This window comes from Chamaea fasciata, unplaced genomic scaffold (assembly GCF_029207755.1).
Source record: "Chamaea fasciata isolate MVZ Bird 193981 ecotype frontalis unplaced genomic scaffold, bChaFas1.0.hap1 SCAF_1, whole genome shotgun sequence".
In the NCBI taxonomy this organism is placed as follows: domain Eukaryota; kingdom Metazoa; phylum Chordata; class Aves; order Passeriformes; family Sylviidae; genus Chamaea; species Chamaea fasciata.
Window position 1 is genome coordinate 51,295,420 of NW_027094086.1, and position 22,368 is coordinate 51,317,787.

At 37.0% G+C, this 22,368-nt stretch overlaps 1 protein-coding gene across 6 annotated transcripts in view; it reads left to right on the forward strand.

Moving 5' to 3' along the window:
- The window catches only part of PTPRM (protein tyrosine phosphatase receptor type M), a 440,953-nt gene that overhangs the window by 166,355 nt on the left and 252,230 nt on the right, over positions 1–22,368 (forward strand). For all 6 annotated transcript variants that reach the window (XM_066183184.1, XM_066183199.1, XM_066183217.1 and 3 more), the window contains exon 7: positions 6,534–6,827. In XM_066183184.1, the coding sequence (XP_066039281.1) occupies positions 6,534–6,827 (294 nt within the window). The remainder of the gene's footprint in view (positions 1–6,533; positions 6,828–22,368) is intronic.

Below are 22,368 nucleotides of genomic sequence, written 5' to 3' on the forward strand. Positions count from 1 at the left end.
GTTTAGGATACTTGGGAATTGCTGATGGCTTAATAATAGAATGTGTAAAAACAGTGGTGTAATTACTCCCCCTTTGTTACAGACAATGGATTTAATTCTTTTCTCATTTACACTGGTGTAACTGAACTGACTTACAAGGAAGTTCCTTGGAATTACATTGCTAGAATGACAGGAGAGTCAAAGGGAGCATTTGTGAGTTAAAGAGAATCAGTTCTTCACATTTATCATGCTTTGTTTCATTCTGGTTACTGAACCTGTAACTCAAGCTGCAAAAAGTTCTGCACTGGAGAAGGGCTTGTTTTTAGAATATATTTGCTTTTAAGTGGAGATGTTTGCGTAGTAGAGTGGGTTAGAAGTTGGTGAAACATTCATTCTACTTCCCTGTAGACAAAGTTTCACTAAATAGGAACTTATTCTAAGTAGATTCCAATTATGTATGTAGAGATCTTCAAGCTTTGAAGTGCTGTTGTGGCATGATGTTGTGTGGCACCGGAGACTAGGTACCAGAACTCTTGAAAAGAGCAGAAGGGCTGCTAGTTTCAGGTGCTGAAAATCAAGCCTGTAATCACAAAAGAATGAAATCTTGAAAATGAAAGACATGTAAGAAACTTCCAGGTGTTCTTAATCTCTTCTCTTTTTTTTGTCTTATTTTTTTTACCTGAGTGAGCATGTTATAGCAAGGTTTCAGCACTATGGAGTGGGGGGGAAATCGCAATTAAAGAGCTGTCAGTTCTGTTATTAAATAATTGTAAACATGAATATTGTCTAGTTAATGAGAAAAAGCTTGTCAGTGAAAAATTAGTCTGGCCTTAAAAAACGGGGGGGGGGGGGGAAGGAAAGGGGTTTTTTTAAAACTTGATGTGGTAGCTTATATGCCTTTTAGAGGATGGTGAAATAAAGTATTGATTGTTCTATTTAAATAAATCCTGAGGGGGAGGTTTTCAATTTGCCTGAGTGTTTGTTCTGATAAGAAAGGCTGAAAAGACAAGTGCCATGTCATTGTATGTGTTCAAACTGCACAGTATTCTCATCTAAGTTTGTCAGAGAATTGGATTGAAATGTCACTTACCTAATGGCAGACATGAAATTGGCCCTGTCAGATAACCCACTTATTGTGAAAAAATCAGCTCGTATCTAATAGATGACATAAAAGTAATCAAACATTGAGCAAAAGGAAAATAGTCAGGTGGAATTGATTAAATGTATTTGGTGAAGTAAATTAGAGTTCTACATACAATCCCTAGGTTGAAGTTTTCTAATAGTGGGCAGATCCAACACAGATTAGATTTAGGAGAACAGAATGAGCCTGTCTAGCAGACATCAGATTATTACAGAGTTCAGACTGCTTATTGAGTTCAAACAAGGTAAAACTAGGTGTCAAATTGGTTAAAAGGAGTTTGGTTAGGTTTTTAAGCAAGGGCACAGAAAGGTAGCCATCTGTAATGCTGGCAGCTTAAATGTCTCTATTTTCCAAATGGAAAATTTAACACTGGGAACAGAACCAAACCTCTTCAGTACCTCTAGAGCAATGAATTTATTCTGGAGGGCAAAGTCATTTTGACAACAAGACTTAGTAAGAAAATATCAACAGTTACTTATTTGTGATATCAGTTGTTCTCATACTTTAAATATACACAGATACTTGGCATCTGTTTTTGCTCTCTCCTACTACTAACCTTTCATACTGGATCCATCATTGTCTCTGCCCCTTTATTTGCCAACAGTGCTGGCATTAGGACTTATTTTTATTGTTGCCTAACAGTTCCTATAATGACTTCCAGTTTCATATGCTCATTTTTTGGCAAACTGACTGGAGACTTACATTTTTCAATGTGGGTGTGTGTCTCAGCCTGGAGGTGTTGAGAAAACTTCTAACTAGAAGAGCTGATACAGTTCATCTATCTTAGCAAACTTGCCATAGGAAAGTGCTGAAGGCTCTGGACTTTGAAGGAGTAATATTTTTTCAGGAGGGTACTAGTTATGTCAAGAATAATGTTTTTCTCCTCCTGTGAAGATCTGTTCTCAAATATAGTTAGTTAAAAAACTACTAAATAAAACCGAACAAGACCTGAGACTTCTTTGAGTTCATCTTTCAAATTCCCCCAAAACTGTAGATACAGTGTAAGGAATTTAATTGCAAGCAGGGATCTTAGCTCTTCTGGGGCAGGCTGGATCCAGGCACAGGGATCTAGACCGATGAACTTAACATTTGTGTGCTTTTAGGACACAGTCCTCCATCTTGCTGAATCCTTTTACTTTGAGAGTAAAATGGTGATGGATTAATGATGTGGATAGTGAGGAGTTCAAGAATGAGAAGCTGCATACCCGGGTGAGGTTGTTCATAGTGGGGCTGAAAGGAAAGGCAGACTGGGAGGTGTTTTGAAATGAGAGGGAAGGTGGATGGAAACTGGGACTACACATGTACTAAAAGCTGGGGACATGGGGGTTGACTGAACCTGAGCCATCATGTGTCTGGGTGACCAAGAAGGCCAGTGGCTCCCTGGCCTGTGTGTGGCCAGCAGGACCAGGGCAGTGACTTTCCCCCCTGTACTCAGCACTGGTGAGGCCACACATAGAGTGCTGTGTCCTGTTCTGTTCCCCTTACTTCAGGGAAGACACTGGGGTGCTCACTCTCTGGAGGAGTCCAGAGAAGGGCAAGGAGCTGGTGAAGAGTCTGGAGAGTGGGCCAGGAGCACCTGCACGTGCTGAGGGTGTTCAGTCTGGAAAGAAGGAGAGACAGAAAAAAACTCATTGCTGTCTACAGCTGCATGATTCAAGGCTGTAGCCAGGTTGGCGTCAGCCTCTTCTCCCAAACTACAAGGGAACAGGACAAGAGCTCACAAGCCTCCAGCTTTGCCAGGGAGATTTGGGTTGGACATCAGGAAGAATGGTTAAGCATTGGAATGGGCTGCCCAGGGAGGTGGTGGGATCCCCATCCCTGAAAATATTCGCTTAGTGCCATAGTTTAGTTGGCATCTTGGTCAAAGGTTGAATTTGATTATATTGTAGGTTTTTTCCAACATGACTCTATGATTTTGTGACAAAGAGGGGAAGATAAACATATACACATTCATGCTTTTGCAAAAAGTGAGGAAGTAGATTTTGTCATTTTTCAAGATAGTGCTTCTAAGCTGCAGAGAAGAAATGTCTATTTTCGTCTTCTTTAACTCACTTAAATCTTACAGATTTGCATTATCTCCAGTGGCATCTCAGTGTGATGCCTTTGCCCTCCCAATTTAAATTTTAAAAGAACTGTTAAGTAAAAGATGTTAAGATGTTTTAGAAAGTGTTTGGAAAATCTGTATAATTTAAGTGCAAAACAGTTTATAGGAAGCAATTGTAGTTTCAAGTGTGTTTTCAATTAATAAAAATACATAAGAATAAATAGTTTACGTTCATGTATGGCTGCATTTGTTTTCATCCTCTGTGTAAGGATAAAGTGTGTTTGCATCCTCTGCATAAGGGCTGCTCTTTATCATAAAGTCTGTCTTTTTCTCATATTTAATATAAATCATCCATTTATAGGGTAACCTGAGAGCACCTGCTTAAAGCTTTCTGTCACCTGTAGACCTCTGGCTTTGTAAGGTAGCCACTACTTCCTTTCCCTAAGGGATTATGCTCATTGTTATTTGTCAGAGAATTCAAGAGGAGGTCACATGTCTGTTCAAAGTCTAAAAGGCATAAAATTTGAAATATTGATCCACTTACCTTCTTTTTTTCAGTTAATACTCTTTTTAAAATATACATTTAAAAGGGCTTCACAGTACTGAATTGCTTTGTTTACTAGCTTCAGGAGATCTGCAAGATAGGACTCCTCTTTAAGCTAAGTCATTGTACTAAATAGCCACTGCTACAAACTTGTTTCTGTTGGCAGTTGAAAATCCTTCCTTGAACATACAGGGCCCTGAAGTATCAAGTCTGTAGTACTGTTTCATAAAGGTAATAATTTGCATGTTATTTAATTGACGCTACCTCAGTGGCTGCCAGTAAAACTGCTTTCAGTGAAGGACAGTAGTGCTGCAGTGTGGTACTTACCTAAGTGATTCAAACTCCTCAACATCCTAAAAATACTAAATCATTCTGTCAAAAAAAAAAAAAAAAGAAGAAGAAGAAGAAGACTTCAGTTGTGAAATCAGTTCATTATATTTGGATATACAGTGCTGTATTAGAGTATCTGCTTGATTGAGTCTCATGTTTTTAACCAATCACTTAATATGAGCATAATGTTTGTGATGAAAGGTTGGTTTTAGGTAGTCTCAGTCTCTGGTAAGAAAGTAACTTTTGGTATTAAACCGTGTTAATAGTATAAAATTGCAGTATATGCTGGCTTTGCTGAATTAGTGTAACTTGAATTAACCTTTTTCATTGTGGTCTCGGAGAAATGAAAAACATGCCCTGAGGTATAAAAAGACAATAAAATACTGTCTGTTTCAAGTACTTGTAATATTTGGAATGAATTGGTGTAACCACTAACCTCAGTGACCTAACTCCTGAGTTTGCATTTTGAATGGCACTTCAAGAGCCTTTAGTAGCATTTGAAACTTGAAAGTAATTAACTGTTCTTTCAGCATGGCTAAGTAAATGCCTTAGGATGCTTTATAAAAGTTCCATTTCATGTCTTGGTTCACAAAACAGCCTAATGATTTAAATTGATACTAAATCATTTTCAGTCAAGTCAGAACTGTTTCCAGACATACTATCACTGTATGAAGCTATAGTTTATATACTTAGGAAGAATAGTTTCAATAAAACTACAGTATGTTTCTGCCTAAACAATGACATCAGTTTGCCATATATTGCTATTGACAAAACAATGCTTTCACTGCTGATTTGAAAATCAAAACAATGCTTTTTATATCCTGGAATCTGCCACAATATATTAAGCTATTTTTGTGTCTATTTCAGTCAGTAATGCTTAATCTTTGGGGATGTTCTGGTTTGTTGCCCTTTGTATCGTGTTTGTCATGATAGTAATTATTTAGTTTTGTTAAGATGCAAACACAGTGATGACACCTGTGTCTGCTGGTTTGTAGTGTTGTATTTCAGCAATTGCTAACAGATTGCACAGATCGAAGCTTGCATACAAGTGTACCCTGCTAATTAGAAACACCATCTATCTGAGGCACAGCTAATCTTCAGTGTAATTTGTGCTCTGAGTTACTCTTTCTGTAAATGAAAAAGATAGCATACTGTAAGATAATTGCATGTTAGTTAAAATAAGAATTCTGCTATTCCTCAGGAAATATTGAATGCTTCTCAGAGATCCATTCTCCCTTTTGCTTCATTCTTTATGTTCTTTGCTTTAACTGTGACTTTGAAGACCATGACAAAATGATGAAATAAATAAATTCAGCTTCTTGTCTGTTTGACTACCTGTATCTCAACACAGAGGGAAATGGTTAGCAGAAGAGGATAAATCTGAATCTAAAGCTTAGGGAAGACAGATGTCCTGCATTCATTGCATATTCTGTGTAGCCTTGAGAAGGTAGCAGTGTTTGCTGATAGATATGTTAAGAATATTGGATCAAACAGTGCCTTATTACTGTGGCTTGATTTCATTCTACATGAATGTATTTAAACAACAGGAAGGCGAATTTTTTGCAGATATGATGCATGAAACAGCAGTGTAATTTAACCAGTAGGGAAAAAAGAATTTATTTCCCTTTATAAAAAGATGATGTCTGCAAATTATTTCTGCAGTCTAATTTCAAATTTGATGCCCATCACAGAGTAAATTAAAGTGGGTTTAAAACTTTGGTCGGTTTTGAAATCTTTAGAATCCAAACTATCAGGATATCACGTGCATGCTTGCTCTGTGATACAGAGTGTCATTTCTGTGGGGTAGTTAGTGAAAATAGCCATTACATTAAGTAGAAACAGACCTCTAGTAAAAAATCCCCAGCTCAAGAAATCCCCCAGCTTTCATTTAGAAGCTATTTAATTTTAACCAAAATACAGAACTTGAAAAATTACTGTACTTACTCTGCTTACACAGAAGTCTGAAAATATGAAGACTGAGTAGTTAAGTACATGAAAAATAATTAATAAAAAAAAATTTTGTTTCTGTGCAGAAATTCCTGTTTTCAGTATGCATAAGGATAGGCTACAACACAAATTTTAGCTTAAAAACATTAGTTTTGAGTAGGATTAATATTAATATCCAGAACAAACTGTATTTGTATGAGAAAACCTGAGATACTCTTTTTAAATTGGGAGTTGCCATGGAGTGTTTAGTGAATAGAATTCCATTTGCACCTGGTTTGAAGTTATGTGGCATAAACTAAACACTTCAGGTTGTGTGGTTTAAACCAAAAGCTTCAGGTTAAGATCTCCAAGTGCATAAACAAAAGAATCTGAATATTGCAGTTTAATGAAAATAAGTCAGTCTGTAGTGGTGATTTCTTCATATTCATATTTTTATGCAGTCCTCAATTCTAATGTAGTACAAACCCTGTTGGTTATTTGAATGTTCTAGGAGCAGAAAAAAATGGAAGTGTAATCATAGCTTGTTATCATACCTCACTCTTTTTCAGAGCCACCAGTTCCCATAGCTCCACCTCAGCTGTCCTCAGTTGGTGCAACTTACCTCTGGATACAGCTGAATGCCAACTCCATCAATGGGGATGGACCCATTATCCAAAGAGAAGTTGAGTATCGAACTTCAAGTGGAAGCTGGTATGACATACAACCCGTGGACTCCACAAGCTATAAGATTGGGCACCTGGATCCTGATACAGAATATGAAATCAGTGTCTTACTTACAAGACCAGGTGAAGGGGGAACAGGATCTCCTGGCCCAGCTCTCAAAACAAGAACGAAATGTGCTGGTGAGTACTCCAAAGTGATAGGAAAGTGGTAAGCATCTTTCTAGGGCTGAAGACATAAGTTAATTCACTTTTTTGTGAAATTTTACTGTCTGTCTTAAACCAGCTGGTTGCAGGAATTAAGACTGAATGGTTTTAAGTATAACCTATTAGCATTTTCCAGCTAATGTGACCTTGAAAGCAACCTTCTGTGCCACTGTAGATTGTAAATGAAATCATGACTGTGCATGCTTTTCTTTCAATGTGTCATATAAAACTTGTAGATAAAGTGGAAAGAGATCCTGTGTAACAGCAAAAACATTCACTGTTGAGTCTCAATTAGCAGATGGGGTTTAGCAAAGGACTGCTTTCTTTAGTGACTGACAGCATGTCTCTTCACTAAATGAGGTAGTACAATTTCTGGTGCATTGCAGCAATCTTGGTTCCTGTTTTGGATATTATAATTAATAGAGCTGACCTCTGATTATAATAGCATACAAAGTTCACCTATTATATAGAAGCAATTGTAGTATAATTTTCAGTAAGACTGGCAGTGATACTAGTTTGGGATTTAGCTGCTCAGAAAATAATAGAGGATACTTGTGGACCTTGATTTTCTTTGGTCATCAGTATTTTTCCCCAATACTTTGAATCGTCTCTCTGCTGCTGTAAAGCTGGTGGAAAATAGGCAGGAGTGTAGCTAGAGGAAATTTGAGTAACAAGTGTTATTAGCTTATTGTCCCTAGTCTTTTAAAGAATTACTTGGTCTTACTTGCCTTTTTAACAGGAAAAATTACGTACTTCAACAGAAACAATATATTTCCATTGTGTATACTTTTTGTAAAGTCGCCTGGCCACCTGTCAGTGAGTAAATGTCATTTCAGTTGAATTGGTGTGATGTCAAACATAAAATGAAATACAGTTCCTGTCAGAATACCACTATTGTGTTCTGAAGATGCAAACTTATACAAGTACTAATTCTTTGATGTTATTTTTGGTATTTTTTCTTCCTCTCCTTACTGGAAAGAAGTATTTAATGAAAAGTACAAAAAAGCAGCACAGCGAAATTATAATAATAGTTTAGTATTTTGTATTTATAAGATTTTTCTCTGCTGGGCTAAGATAACTTCAGCTTAGTCAAAAGTGGAGCATAAAAATTAAATATGGGTTTAGGAGGGTTTCTGGGTCACTGTGCCCTTCATAGTAATGTAAATGTCTATCTAGACAAGATAAGTACATATTTAATACTCAGGTATTTCAGTTATTTTAAAATTAAACAGTTTTTCTAATAGTTTTTTTCATCTGCTTGTATGATCAGGTAATACAGTACTGGGTGCTGCGTAAGTGAGCCTGTCTGTCCTGTAGGGTTGTGTTGTGTTACCAACCTTGGATTAGTCACAAATGCAAAATGCAGTGCCAAACACGCTGCTATTAAGGAAATCTAACTCCACCTCAGCCAGACTTAGTAGGGAGTGATATCCAGAATTTTAGTTATATTTAAGAAATATATTTAAGAATATCATATGCTTTTTGTTCTTCTCAGTGGTACATACTGTTGTGTATTAAAACAGGAATTCAGTTTCATAAACCACTGTGTACTGGAAGTGTTTTATTACCTGGTAAGGTCTTGTAGTACATCAGAATTATTTGTGTTTTCATTAAGCTAAACAGTAACCTTCTTAAATTAAAAGTAGAAAGTTAAATGACTGAAAAATGTAAATTGAATGATGGTGTTAAATCTGTCTCTACAAATTGGCATTTTTATAGCAGAAGACCCTGCTTTGAAGGTGTAGTGGTTATTGGTTAACTGTTAGCAAGTGACATGCTAATAACTGGCCCAAGGGTTTAAAAAGAGATGCTGATAAACTAATGACAGTATAATTAAGCTGGGTAGGAGTAAAAAAATGCCAGTCTCCAAAGCATACCATAGAATTAATAAAACAGGAGTCTTTAAGAGAAGAATCATTGCACCTTTTTAATTACTGTGATAATTGCATGCTGCTTGCCTGTTCCCTAGGGGAAGATAGTGAACCACTTGGAGACTTGAAGCAGTATGCTAGGCATTCAATAATCTTAATAGTTCTCCAAAGCATTTGAAATATGTTTTCATTTTAGCAAAATGAGATTTCAGAGGCTTGTAATAGACAAGTTTTATCTGCAACTTTACTAAATAAAGGCAACTATAATTAGAATGCAAAGGAAAAAAAAAATCTTTCCAGACTTGGTTGCATCACATTCACTGGAGCAGTTGCCACTTTGGAAAGTGCTTTGTTTCCTTTTGATGGAATATGATGTAAGTGCTCTTTCCGTGTAATTCTCGGAAAGCCAAAGAATTATATTCAGGTCTGGATTAGACTTAACCTAGAATGTGGAGTTCAGGTTTGAAGGAGCTTAATGGATTTTGGCCATGGTGAACATTTGAGTCAGACTTAGAAAAAAGGGGTTTTCTAATTTAAAAGTGTGAAATGGAGGCCTTTCCAGGTTGTCTGGGATTTAAATCACCTGTTCCTGTGCTCAAAGCTCCCTCTCGCCACAACCATCTCATATGGAGTTGTGAACCTAGAATGCAGAATGCCAGGGATGGGGCATGTACAGCTTCTCTGGGCAGCCTGTTCCAAATGCCACACCACCCTCACAGTAAAGAATTCCTTACTAATATTTGATCTAAACCTACTTCCAGTTTGAAGCTCTTCCCCTTGTCCTATCACTATTGTTCCTGATGAGACCCAATCTGACCCAAAAGCAGTGGAACTGTCCATAGTAAAACTAAAGTAGATATGTTGAAGGATTAATAAGATAGGCTATGTTTTTTAGTTTTTTCTTACCCATGTCAGTATTTCTGTGGGTAGATTTATTTATTTCAGGGCTTTCCAGCATGCTTTGTCTTTGACATTCATTGCATGATACAAATCTTGATCTGGTCTGTGTCCCTGCATTCTGGTGGTGAAATAGTGCCCCAGTTAAAACACACCTGAATAATGCAGAACTGCTAAATGAGCTGCTGCAATTTTTTTTTTCTTTTTTGCTATGCCCCCCCTGTTAGGAGACTATATTTCTAATTTATGTCGTTCCTTGAATCTGTTGGTGAACAGATATGTCTTAAAGACAGCTACCCAGCTACCTTAGGAAGAAAAGTTAAAATAAAATCCTCCCTCCTGCTAAGGGAGGGGATTATTAAGGCCCCCTAGGGAAAGTTGTTTTCTTTTTCTCATAATTTTTTTTCACTGTGACATTTGGCATAATTTCTAAAAATTAGCATATTTTCTGTTACTGAACCAGAAAACTCTATTGGAATTTAAGAAAAAAAAAATAAAAAAGAAAAAAAGACTGCCATGAAAAAACCTTCTGATGAATTATCCCCAAACTGTGGAGTTTTTTTAACAGTCAGATCTCTACTTCTTTATGCTAAGACACAATTACTGCCCTGGAGTATTTGCGAAAACAATCACTGTCAATTTAACCAATAATTTTCATACAATGAAATAACAGGAATGTTTTAATTAACATAGTTGATTTTGCTGTCTCTTCTATCCCATCACCTGAGCTAGTCAGGAGGAATAGTTTTAGTCCCAGTACAACTGAGCTCTTGAAACACTGCTGCAGGTTTCTTGTAAAATGTCTGGTACTCCTAGAAGGCTTGTTACAATCTGGAAGTGCAGGGCAGAGGAACTCTTCAAATCCCCTCTCTTGAAAAAGAATAATCTTTGTTTTTCTCAGTTTGCTCATTGCTTTGGTTTCAGCTGGTTAGTCCTCCAAGGCATCAAAATTATTTCACTAGTTCTGTGCTGTCCACTGGTATCCACTGACATTGTGGACAAAAATCTACATGTGTCAGAATACACTGATGGAATGAGTATCCTCTTCCCTTTGATCGATTCAGACCTGCATCAGGTTGCACTAGGCAGAAGTATCTCTGGGCAGATGGCACAGGAACTGTCTTGAACCCAGCATTTAAATTGAGTGTGCTCAGGTGTGCTAGGCAGTACTCAGTGCTACCACTTTCCTCCTGCCCCATGACATGGAGCACTGTCCAGGTCCCACAGGAACAACAGTCTTTATCTTCTTGTGCACATCATTCTGAATAATAAGTCAGTTTTGCAGTTGGTTTTCCCTGTTTTCCCCCCTCCCACCTTCTTCTGTTATTAACTCCCTAGGTAGTCTCTCACTTTGTAAATGTCCATGCCCTAGCCTTTCTTGAAACTCAGCGGTGCCTACTGTTGATTTCCATGCCCTTCCCCATTCTATGTCACTATTGGGAAAGATGAGTTCCTTCCTAGGAACTTCTCTAGGCTGAAGTGTCAGCTTCCTTTCTCTGTCCTTCAAGACTTTAATCTTTTGACCTTTTTGTCTCAAGAGCAAGGATCTTAGTGTCACTGGGAATTAAGTTATTCCTTCTTGTTGCTATACCGTGGGGAGCTGCCTGTGAAGAGGTTCAGGGTTTTTTCAGGCGTATAACAAAGTCTTAACATTGCTTAGTTTTGTGATCATAGTAAAATGTCAACTTGAAGCGATACTGCAGATTTTTTTCCACAGCTCTTTCTCTTAGCAATTTTCTTCAGAAGTTTTAACCAAGTTTTTTTGCAGCTGTGTTGTATTAGAGCTAGACCTCAGGTCAGAGACACCTGAACCCTGAGGAGTAGGGTGCAGATATTGCACCATTTTATTTTCTATGGAAAAGTTCCATGATATTTCTAAAGTCTCCTTTGCTAACCTGAAACTGTAATAAGCTTTAGTAGAAAGTTGCATCGATTTATTGGAACTGGAAGTCCACAGTGAACTTATATTTTATTTATGGTTTTATTATGAAAGTAAGATCCTACTGTGTTGTCCTTTATTCTGATACCATTCTGATACACAAACTGTCTCACATAAGGTCACTTTCTCCTAAGGGTAAAAGCTAGTTTTGGATTTTCTGCACTGTAGCAGGTGAATTGCAGCTTTCAGATGTGCAGGAGGTAAGTGGAAAGACTTTAAAAGAATTCCAAGAAAATACTGTGTAGTGAGATATATGTCCATGTGTTTGTGTCAGGTCACTTACTTTTGATGGGGAAACAAAACAGAAATGCATCTTTTTGGAAGGAGCCTTTCAGAAAACACAAATGGTGTTCAGCGTCTTCTTTGACAGCCACTTGTCCAGAAACAAGCACCAAAGGTGTTACTTACTGAGATGACTTCTCTGATGCTGTGTTACAGAACAGCCTCCCCTTGTGTTATCAGGAATCTTGGGGTGGGAAAAACCCACATGATCCAAATTCCTCCCATATAAAAATTTCTTAAAATCTAGTTCTCTTCCTCCTTGTCTTACAGTCTAGAATTTCCCCTAGGAGTCCTTTAAGTTCCTGAGGAAAAGAAAACAAAAACAAAAACAAAAACAAACAAAAAAAAACCAAACCAAAAACCAAAAAACCAAAAAAACCCAAACAAACAAACAAAAAAGCCAAACAAAAAACTACAGTCTGGATAGTCTCACCATAAACCCTGGGAAGATGATGGAACAACTAACTTTGGAAACCATTTCCAGGAACACAAGGGACAAAAACATGATCAGGTGTAGTCAGCATGGGGAGGGGAAGTCATGCTTGATGAACCTGAACTCCTTCTGTGGTGAAATGGTTTTTTAAGTGAGTAAAGAGCACTGGAGGTACTAAAGAGTTGTCTGCACATCATACAAGATGCTGTAGTTGGCACTGGTGGAGCAAGGGTGGTGTGCAGTGAGGGTTGGACCAGATGAACCACCTCAGCTATTCTGTGATTCCAAGTTTCTGTCAAAATCTGGGAAGAGAAGCTGTCACCACAGTGTTTGTTAAATTCTCCTGGACTCTGCTTTAATATGCAGGGATGTATCATGATCTTTCCATTGTATTCCTGTGCTTGTCTGAAGCTGTGTAAACAGTGTGGTACAGTGTGATGGAAAGACTTTATCACAGACAAAAGTTTGAATTCCACTATATCATTCTGGATGCTTCTCTAGATTTGTGGTTGCTAGTGACAGCAAAACCAGAACATTTTCTTATAGGAAATGAACACCACAAGAATATCTGCCCTTCCATCCCAAACATGTCTTTCCTTTGCGGGGGAAATCACGGATTGGTTCTCCATTTAGTGAATTTTCAGCCTACGAACACAAAAACTTCTCCTAATATTGGCAACCATGGGAACTGGTGTTATATATAAATTACTAATATCTACACTTTTGTGTCTCCATTTTGTGTCTCCCTAAATAAACAGTTTTTGGTTAGATAGAGCATCCAGAGATCTCACTTGAGAAACAGAACATTTTCGCTCCCCACCACATGAAGGGGAGGGTAAAAAAGGACAGGAAAACTGCTGCAGATATGTAGGTCTGTTTGCTCTCTTTCTGACACATCTGCTGAAGTATAAAAGGAATGTAGACACATAGTGTTGGTGAGGACACAGAGCATGAAACCTGTCAGATCAGGGTTTTTTTGAGAAGCTCCACATTAGAATAAGGAGAAACATTTGGGATTCTTTCCTGACAGTTACAGCTGGGTTAATATACAGATGGAAACAGAGTGTGTATAAAAATAATGTCCATGTCTTTGGTTGTGTGGAAAGCAGTCATGTAAATGGAGACTTATTTCTTCACTTTAATAGATTCCCATTTCAAAACATTTGCAGAGGAAGAAATTAACCTGCTCTTTGAGACAAATGAACCTTCGCTAACTTAGAGCAAACCTGAGGGGCAAAATTATTACTAATTTCACGTCTGCCAGGTGGAGGGAATGTGAAGAAAACATAATGACCCTTAAGGAAAAGTAGATAATATGATTTCCTCTGTGACATATCTTCATCTCCAGTCTTTGTTGCAGTCTCTTATTAGTTACAAGGATAAGCTCAAAAGCACACACTCAAACAGTTATTGTACCCAACTTAAATTCAGCAAGAACTGCTTGTTATGGAGTGAGAAAAACCCAGCAAGCTGGGAGTGTATTGATTGTAAATGAAAGACTGCTATGTGGGCACCTTTAATGGAAGTGGTAAATTGTAAATACTTGTAAAAAGTACTGTTTTTCCAGGGTGTTCCTTAGTATTACTCTGTCCTGAACAAATGAAATGTAAGTTGTTTCATACATGCTTTGGATCTCTCTCTTTTCAGAAATATATTATTACTGCAGATTTAAATGAATGCGTTGGTACTCTGTTATTAAAAGCAATTAAAATAACGGGAAAGGGCATGCTGTGTCTTTCCAGTGAAATTTCTTGGGTGCCTTGAAATTTATCCGTACCAACTTTATGCTGACCACTTTCTCCCCTCTTTTGAGGTCTATTTTTACATCAGCTGTTCCAATACTCGCATACAATTATACCATACTGTCTTCCACTCATAGGCAAACTTCATTTTTAATTATGTTAATCCTTTGGCAAAAACTTCAGCAAATAAAACAGGAAAGTATGGCTTTTCCTCTGACTTGGTCTTAACCAAATCAAAACCAAAATCCTTTATACATTTGAAGGGACCAAAGTATATTTACTTAAGTTTTTGTCTAAAAGAGTAACTGATTATGTGTACCAAAGAGTGTGTATGTGTATATACAGGCAGACACATTTATCCCCATCTCTTTTTCCTTCACATGTACGTATGAATGTATCAACCCTATGGCCATAGGGAGTTTAGGTTCTAAAAGGGCAGGTTTTTTGCTTAAAAAAAAAAAAAAAAAAAAGCTGCATGAATTTCTGAGCCGAGCCTAGAAACTCCTTTTGTTTTAGGAGTCAGGAAAATAAGATGTCCCATAGACATCTGCGATACTAAGTATCACCACCTTATTAAGGTAATTCCATTTCCCCTTGTGACAGACCAGCATGGCAGGAGGGAGCACCCAGTTAAGCACAAATCTGTTGTCAAATGGAGTATTTGATGTTAGACTTCTGCTTGTCTGCCCTGAGCCTCCTGAATGCGGGCACTAGTTTGGCTCTCTCATCTTCTGTAATTAAATTCTGGCAGTACTGTGTCAAATCAGTTTAAATTTTAAGCAAGTTATTTGGATGAAATTTGCCAGTGGTTTTAAAGGGTGTTGAAAGATGGAAATGGAAGAACAGACAGGCATGCTCCTTGGTTTTATTATTTTAAGGCTCTCAGTTTTGTTTGAGACTGTTAGATCGTGTGCTGTCTTGCCCAGCAGCTTTGGCCAGCTTTAAAAACACATAACTGTGCAATTCTATTGAACTATATGAAGCATGAAACATCCAGGAATGATGTAGAAACATGGAGATGCTTTAGTTTTTTAAACCTTTTAGTAGTTTGGGGTTTGTTTTTTTTTTTCCAAATTACAAGAAAAGTACTTATCAAAGGTTTTTAGAAAGAATGGTATATTAATTTTACCTCACTTCAAAGGAAAATGAGCAACTACACCACTCGGGTGCTTCCAGGTTTTTTCAGTGCTTGTGGAGGCGTTTTGGCTTTGCAGACCTGTTTGTTTTGCAAATGTAGAGTCGTATGCAGAATTCATTCCAACCTCCTAAAGGTTCCCCGGAAGAAAAGCTGATGCTGAGTTCTGGCTTTTCTGTTATTACCTTTTTCTGTAAAGTTCAGTTACAACTTTATAGCCTAGGCTGTAGGCTATGTGTCAAGTTTGAGACCTGAAATCAGGACCGATCCTGATGAAGAGATACCCTGACTCTGGAGATAAAAAATTCTCCCTCTTCAGAGTACTAGGTTGTTGCAGTGCTAAAAATAGGTAATGCTGTCCTACAATCCAAGGATCTCTCCTGGTGAGCAAGTGTGCATCACATTTCTGTTTACAACAAAAATAAAGTTGAGAGAGTTCACAAAGCACTAGACCTCGGCTTCTGTAGCTGTAAAAAATAGGGGGTTTTTGGTAATCCATCTAATTGCTGCTGAGTGTGTTGTTTAGGCAGAGAAGGGCATTCCCATGGAGCTGAGATTCTTACAGACTCTTAAGAGGCCAGAAACACATGAGTGGGGAAAGCTGCTCTGTATTCTTTTTTTTTTTTTTTCCTAGTCTGTGTCTACATGGCTAAGTGAATTCTGGCCCAGGAAATAGAACATTTTACTGGAAAGCATTTGGCAAGAAAATACTAATCTAAATCTCTAAGAAAAATAAGAAATAAAATTGGGAAAGGCTTTGCCTAGCATTATCATGAGGTACTGTGTTAAAAGATAAATAGAAGAAATTAAAATCAAATTGCCAGTAAAGTTAATGATTTATGGCTCTTGCACTTCAGTATGCTCAACCATCTCAAATAGTTTCATCAGCTGTGTTTTCAGATTTATACTTTTGATGTCTGCATTTAGCTCTCTTTTTAAATTTATACCATCATTTGAGCACCCTTGTTATTATTTAAAATATACTAATAACTGTCTCTACATTTATTTCATGCTTATTCATTCCATTAAATTTGATCTACTTCCTGGAAGGAGAGAGAAGGGCTTTCTTTTGGAAAAGGGAGAATTTAGTTTCATTTGTTACTTCATGATTCAGAACTTTCAAAAAGCTTTCTGAAGGTAGTTTGGTGCTGAAATTTTGCAGTAGAAAATCATGTTTATAGTGGACCAATATCTTTTAGAATTATCAGATGGAAAAGTGCATGTAAAGCAAAAAAGTAAAATAAGTGTTTACTCTTGACATGCAGAAGTGCCTTTTTATTTCTAAAAATATATGTTCTTTAGAAACAAATCAAATTGTCTGTCAGTTGGTCTTTGTTATGACTATTTCTGCAGATGTTTTGTTTGCAGTTAGCTTAAAAAAATAAAAAAAATCAGTAATTTTCCTAATTACTGTTGTATAGTGTTGTATTTGAGAGCATTTACCAATGTGTAACTGGTATGTTTGGCCTAGTAAATTAAAAAAATAACTTTTAATGACCTGAGCATAATTATGGATGACTTTGGAATAACAACTGGCAAAAGTTGTACTATAATTAAATTTCCATTGTAAAAGTTTGAGGTTTTTGTCTGACATGTGAGGCTAGATTGTGAAGAGTATTCATTTAAAAGGGGAAAAATTAGAGAGCTATAATTTATAATTCAGGGTAATCAATGAAAGCATTTCTTTTGTCAAAAAACCTTTCACTGACAAACAGCATTGCATTGTTAGTTGTTCTAAAAAGAAACTAAAAATCCTTTTGTTATTTTTTTCACTCACTGTAAAAGGAGACGAAAAATTCTGGTAGTTGAATCATACTGTAATTCACAGTAATATTATGCAGATAGGGCTTCTCAGACTGTTTCTCTTCATTAACCTTCACTTTGTGTAGTCTATAACTAAGACTGCTTTTAAAGAAATATGATCTTTTTAAGGCTATCTTAGCAAGATTCTGTTTAGTCTTGAACAGAGTTCTGATGGAAGTGACAGCGTATTCTCATTTTCAAACTGTCCGGTTATTGATTGAGATAGACCCTTTGCTTTCTCCAGTATTGGAGTCTCAAAGAAAATGAATAAAAACATTATGAGGCTATTCTGTTCATTTCTACATAATCTTTCAGAGGGAGTGCCAGCAAAGATTAGTATTTAAAAAAGTTTGGGTACCAGATTTTCACAGGCAACAGCAAAGCTCAGAATAATCACTCTCATGTAACAATTAAATGTCATTCCTCTTCCAAACACTCATTTGTGCTCTGCATTTACAGTAGTGTTTTATGTGCTTCAGTTATCACTGTTAATTAGGCACAGGTCTAATTGCACTCTGTTTCCTCTTAATATACGATCTGTTCATTCTTTAAACAAAGTGTATATGCCATTCATTTCAAAATATGGTTGGGCTCTTGACTGAGTAAAAATTACTTTCATCTGTTAAAACAATGAACTGTTACTGCTCTGATAACATCACAGAACTGTTTGGTGTGAATCTCCCAAAACTTATTTCATTCTGTGTTACAGTGACACAATCTCTACTAAGCAGTTAGTGTACAATATGGTACTGAGTTCCTAAAACAAGTGGCTTGAAAATAGTTTATTTTCATGATGATAATTTCCAGAGCCTGTCTGCTAAAATTCAAAGTGGTTGTTTACTGCTGTGTGTTCTACCACTTTACTGTTAATCTCTCCACTTACAGATCATTGCTTATGAAAGCAGCTGGTGTTAAAATCTTAAAAATCTGTCAGGAAAGTACTTTTCTGCATGCATTTTTATGATCTGCAGTAGTTGCTTCCTGGTTGTTACTGCAAGCTGCTGAGACCAGTTTGTATGTCTTTCTTTTCATCCAAACAACGGGTGTTAATCTTCACAAACTGATTTAAGCCTTGGTTGTTAAAACTATATGATTTGCAGGTGGATAACATCCTAGTGGTCTATTCTGCATTTGGAGCTTTACAGATGCATGGTTCTGCAGTGGATCAGATAAAAGTTTTTTTCTTTAAAATGTTTTGAGCTGTCTTCTGTTATTGAGAAGTTTTAAGTGTCATGGCCCTAGATGTCTTCTGTAAAAATTGTAATCTAATAGCAGTTGAAATTTGACAAGTTGAAATGCTGAAATGGCAGGACAAGAGTGTTCTGCCTTTTCAGTGTCTTAAGGATGCATGAAGAAGAAAAAGGTGGCCTTCAGAGAATTCTATGAACATGAGTAAATTCCACATCCACCTTAACATTTAATTATTTCGTCATAGCAGCTAGCTTATTACTTTGATTAAAACTGATTGTATCTAGCATATCTGAACAACTGATGGGAGGAAATCTTAATATGAAATTCTTCGATTGTCTATAAAGGATGACTTACTTTTCAGATTTACAACACATGCATCTAGGTTTATTTTTGTAAGCACAAGTAACCAATTTCTTTTTCATATTTCTCCCACAAGCTTATTTCTTGCCCCGAAGGGATGGTGGAGCTATTAAACAATGATGGAAAGACACATAACAATAGATAAGCTAATTTTAAACTCATTCTCAGCAAAAGCTGAACTGTTTGCTATAAGTTTCTGTCATGATGAAAGAGGAAGACTAGCCATTTCAGAATAAGTTGCTAATAATTGGCAGTGATGCGCAAGCAGTTGTGAAGGGACTGATGATAAGTGACAACTGTGTGCACTGGTGTCTCTAGGCATACACTTGCTTGTGCTGTATCTCATGCAAAACATTAAATATAAGGTTAGCAAATGAATTCAGAAGTTACTTAGTTGCTTTAACATGCCCTGGCTAAAAGAAAATGTATTGATTATAGTTTAAAGTAGTAGTAGTGACTATCTGAGTTTTTTTAATATGAAATATTAAAGTATGTATTTTATTCAGATACTGTTTTAAAAGGAACTGACAGTAATTTCATTTGTCTTAGCTGATACAAAATTGTCCAGGAATTCAAATCACCATTTTGCATTGCTCTAATAGAGGAACAGGGCACATGATGTAGAAAAAAGATAGAAAATTTCCTGTTTTCAATTTTAAGTTTCCACGATTACAAAAATTACTGGTTTTGTGTTTGGGATGGGGGAAAAAAAGCTTCAGCAGTGTTACAGTGATATTAGATGTTGATATTACAAATGGAATCACTTTTTCCAGTAAAAAACAAGCTGAAATGTGCAGCAACTCAGGAATGCTCTAGAATGAAACAACCTGCAGGAATATGCAGAAGGTGTCATGGGTCCATAAGCCTTTATCTGTTCACAGCTCAAAACTTGAAAAACCTGGCACACATTACATATGTATGCTAACTCTTCATACAGAGAAACTAAAAAGGCAAAAAGAGCAGCTTTCTGGGCTGGATGGGGGAGCAGAAGTGAATGTGGAATCTGTCTCTCTTTGAGAAGGGAACAGGGGAAAGGAGTAAGCTTATTTCATATAGAAGTAGTCTCGATGAGGTTCAGGAGACCTTGAGTCCTTTCCTTTTGCAGAAGTTTTTTTTCGGCTGAAGCTCATTAATCTGATCCAACATAGGGCTGCATTTTTTGCTGATTTCCAGCATTTTATTTTGCTTGTATCCTTCCTCATTCTCATTACATTCCTGTTTTATTCCTTTTGTTGAACTCCAGGTTTTGGGTAGCATTTCACATGTAAGCCACGTAACAAAATAGGTTATGTAGGCATAATCCTGAAAAGCACGGTTGATAAAGCAATAATTGAAATAACACTAGATCTACTGTTGAAAAAAAAAATCTGAGGCAAGTCTGTGTTATTTATCAGGAGTAATCATGGAAACAAAGAAATGTTTGTGTTTAAGGTACTAATAAGCAGTCTGATTATGCTGTATAATTGTATTGCCATTTTCCTGTTATTTCAGGTCATTTTATTTTGGCGAAGGTAAATATCAGCCAGTAACACTAGACTAATTTTGCTTGCCCTGATCAAACTTGAAAAGGTTTTGTCAATATTTTCATAATAAACTTTCTGTTGATTTTGCCCCAGAATTGCTATGAGTAATCTAAGGAAATGCTGTGGTTCCTTAGACAGTTTAGTGCCTATGGAAACAATAAATACTACTCCCATAAACTTCCTTTCTAAGATTCAGCAGAAATACCAGTTCCCAACTAAGAGTTGCCTCCAGCTTTTACATTTGTATCAGGAATGGTGGTTGTGCTACTGAGTGTGTATCTTTGTTAACTTCTGTAATCAGCGCAGAAGGACAGACATTGTAAAAGGCTGATTGAAAGCAGGATCCAAACAAGGTGGCTTTGCTTATCATATAAAGGACTCATTTTTTTCCTATTTTAAATTTGTCTTTTAAATTTTATTCTGTTTCCAGTGATGATAAAATGCTTCTAGGGAGACTAACTTACTGCATCTTTGTTAGTACCTACAAGTCTCTTTAGGGATAAAGCATTTTAGGATGAAGGTAAGATCAGTTGCTCCTATAAAATATATAAGGACCTGCCCGGGCTGTTGAACAGTGATAGTCCTAATATCTACTGATGAAGGACTAAAACCAGCTCTTTTCCTAAAATAAGATCTAGTTTAAAGCCGCACTTTTAGGACATTGCTGATTGAGTTTTGTGATACAATCTAAGATGGTGCTTTGACTTTCTTAATCTGAACAGAATGTGATTTTATTCTAAACAGAGAAGGCAAATGACTCCTTAATCTTCCAAACTGTATCCATTAATTGTAGATGGGCCATTGCCAAGATTAAAGTGTAACACATTGACTCAACTGACTTTCAATAGCTTTTACAAGGATGATACTATTTGTTCCGTCCGTGGAGTTAGAAGTTGCCCAAATGTCTAATATAAACAAGAGAATTTCTATACCAAATAAAAGACCAAATTCTGAAGTCCAATTCCATGGATTTTATGCAACCGATTTGAAATACTGTGAGAGGTGCCAAGGAATTGTGCTGCTTAAGAATAAGATGACAACAGAATAGTATTACCAGCAGAGTTTCATATTCTAGAAGAAAATAAAAATAATTCTCTCATTTTGTCAGAAGGATTGGTTTGCTTTCTATTTTAATAATTTTATAATGGAAGAGGAGAGGTTTTCTGGAGGGTCTTTTTCATCAAACTTAACATAATAAAAGAATCATAGCGGTTGAAAAAGGATGTCTTCTCCAACCATCAGCCTAGCACCACATAATTGCCCCTAAACCATAATCTCAAGGGTCACAGCTTCATGCTACTTGAATGCTTCCAGAGATGGGCATTCCACCACCTCCCTGAGCAACATATTCCAATGCCTAATCACTCTTTCATTGAATTTTTTTTTCTAATACCCAATCTGAACAATTTAGTGCCTTTTCCCTCTCGTCTTTTCACTTGAGACATGGCAGAAGAGAGCAGTTTCCACCTCACTACACCCTCCATGGAGGTAGTTATAGAGGGCAATAAGATCATCCCTGAGCTTCCTTTTTCTCCACGCTTAACACCTCCAGCTCCCTCAGCTGTTCCTTATAAGCCTTGTGCTCCAGACCTTTTACCAGCCCTGTTGCCCTTCTCTGCATGTACTCCATTACCTCAATACCTTTCTTGTAGGGAGGGCCTTGAAACTGAGCACAGGATTCCAGGCGTGGCCTCATCAGTGCTGAGTATAGGGGGATACCCACTGCCCTGGTCTTGCTGGCCTCACTGTTCCTGAGATGGTGTCAAATGCTTTACAGAAATCTAGGTAGACAACACTCAAGCGCGCCGCTTTTGTCATGAAAGCAAACAGGTTGGTGAATCAAGACCTGCGTTTTCTAATCTCATGCCGGCTGGGCCCAACTTGTCCTGTGGTGTGTGATGGCACTCTGGATGATCTGATCTCCCAAGGTCAGGCTGGGATGCCTGTAGTCTGACCCTTCTTGGAGATGAGCATTTTCTAATTTCCGGTTAGCAGTGTGAAAAAGACTAAATTCTAATCCCAAAAATATACATAGTACATTGCTGTAGGTAAATCAGTATAGGACATTGAGGTTACCTATATATCCACGGTTTACTTTTTTTTTTCCTTTTTTTTTCTTTTTTTTTTTTTTTTTTTTCCATGAACCAGCATAGGTTTTATATAGAGGCTGGCTGTTCAAAGTACAGATTATTCTTTTCTGTGCTATCTGCTTTTTCACTTCATTTCACTTAGTTTCTTGTTGTGACATCTTCTTTTGTCCAGAGTCTTTACTTTTTACTTTTCTTCTTCTGCTACATATTTTCCTTCTGTTTTACACAACCCCTTCATCAAAAGTGTAGCA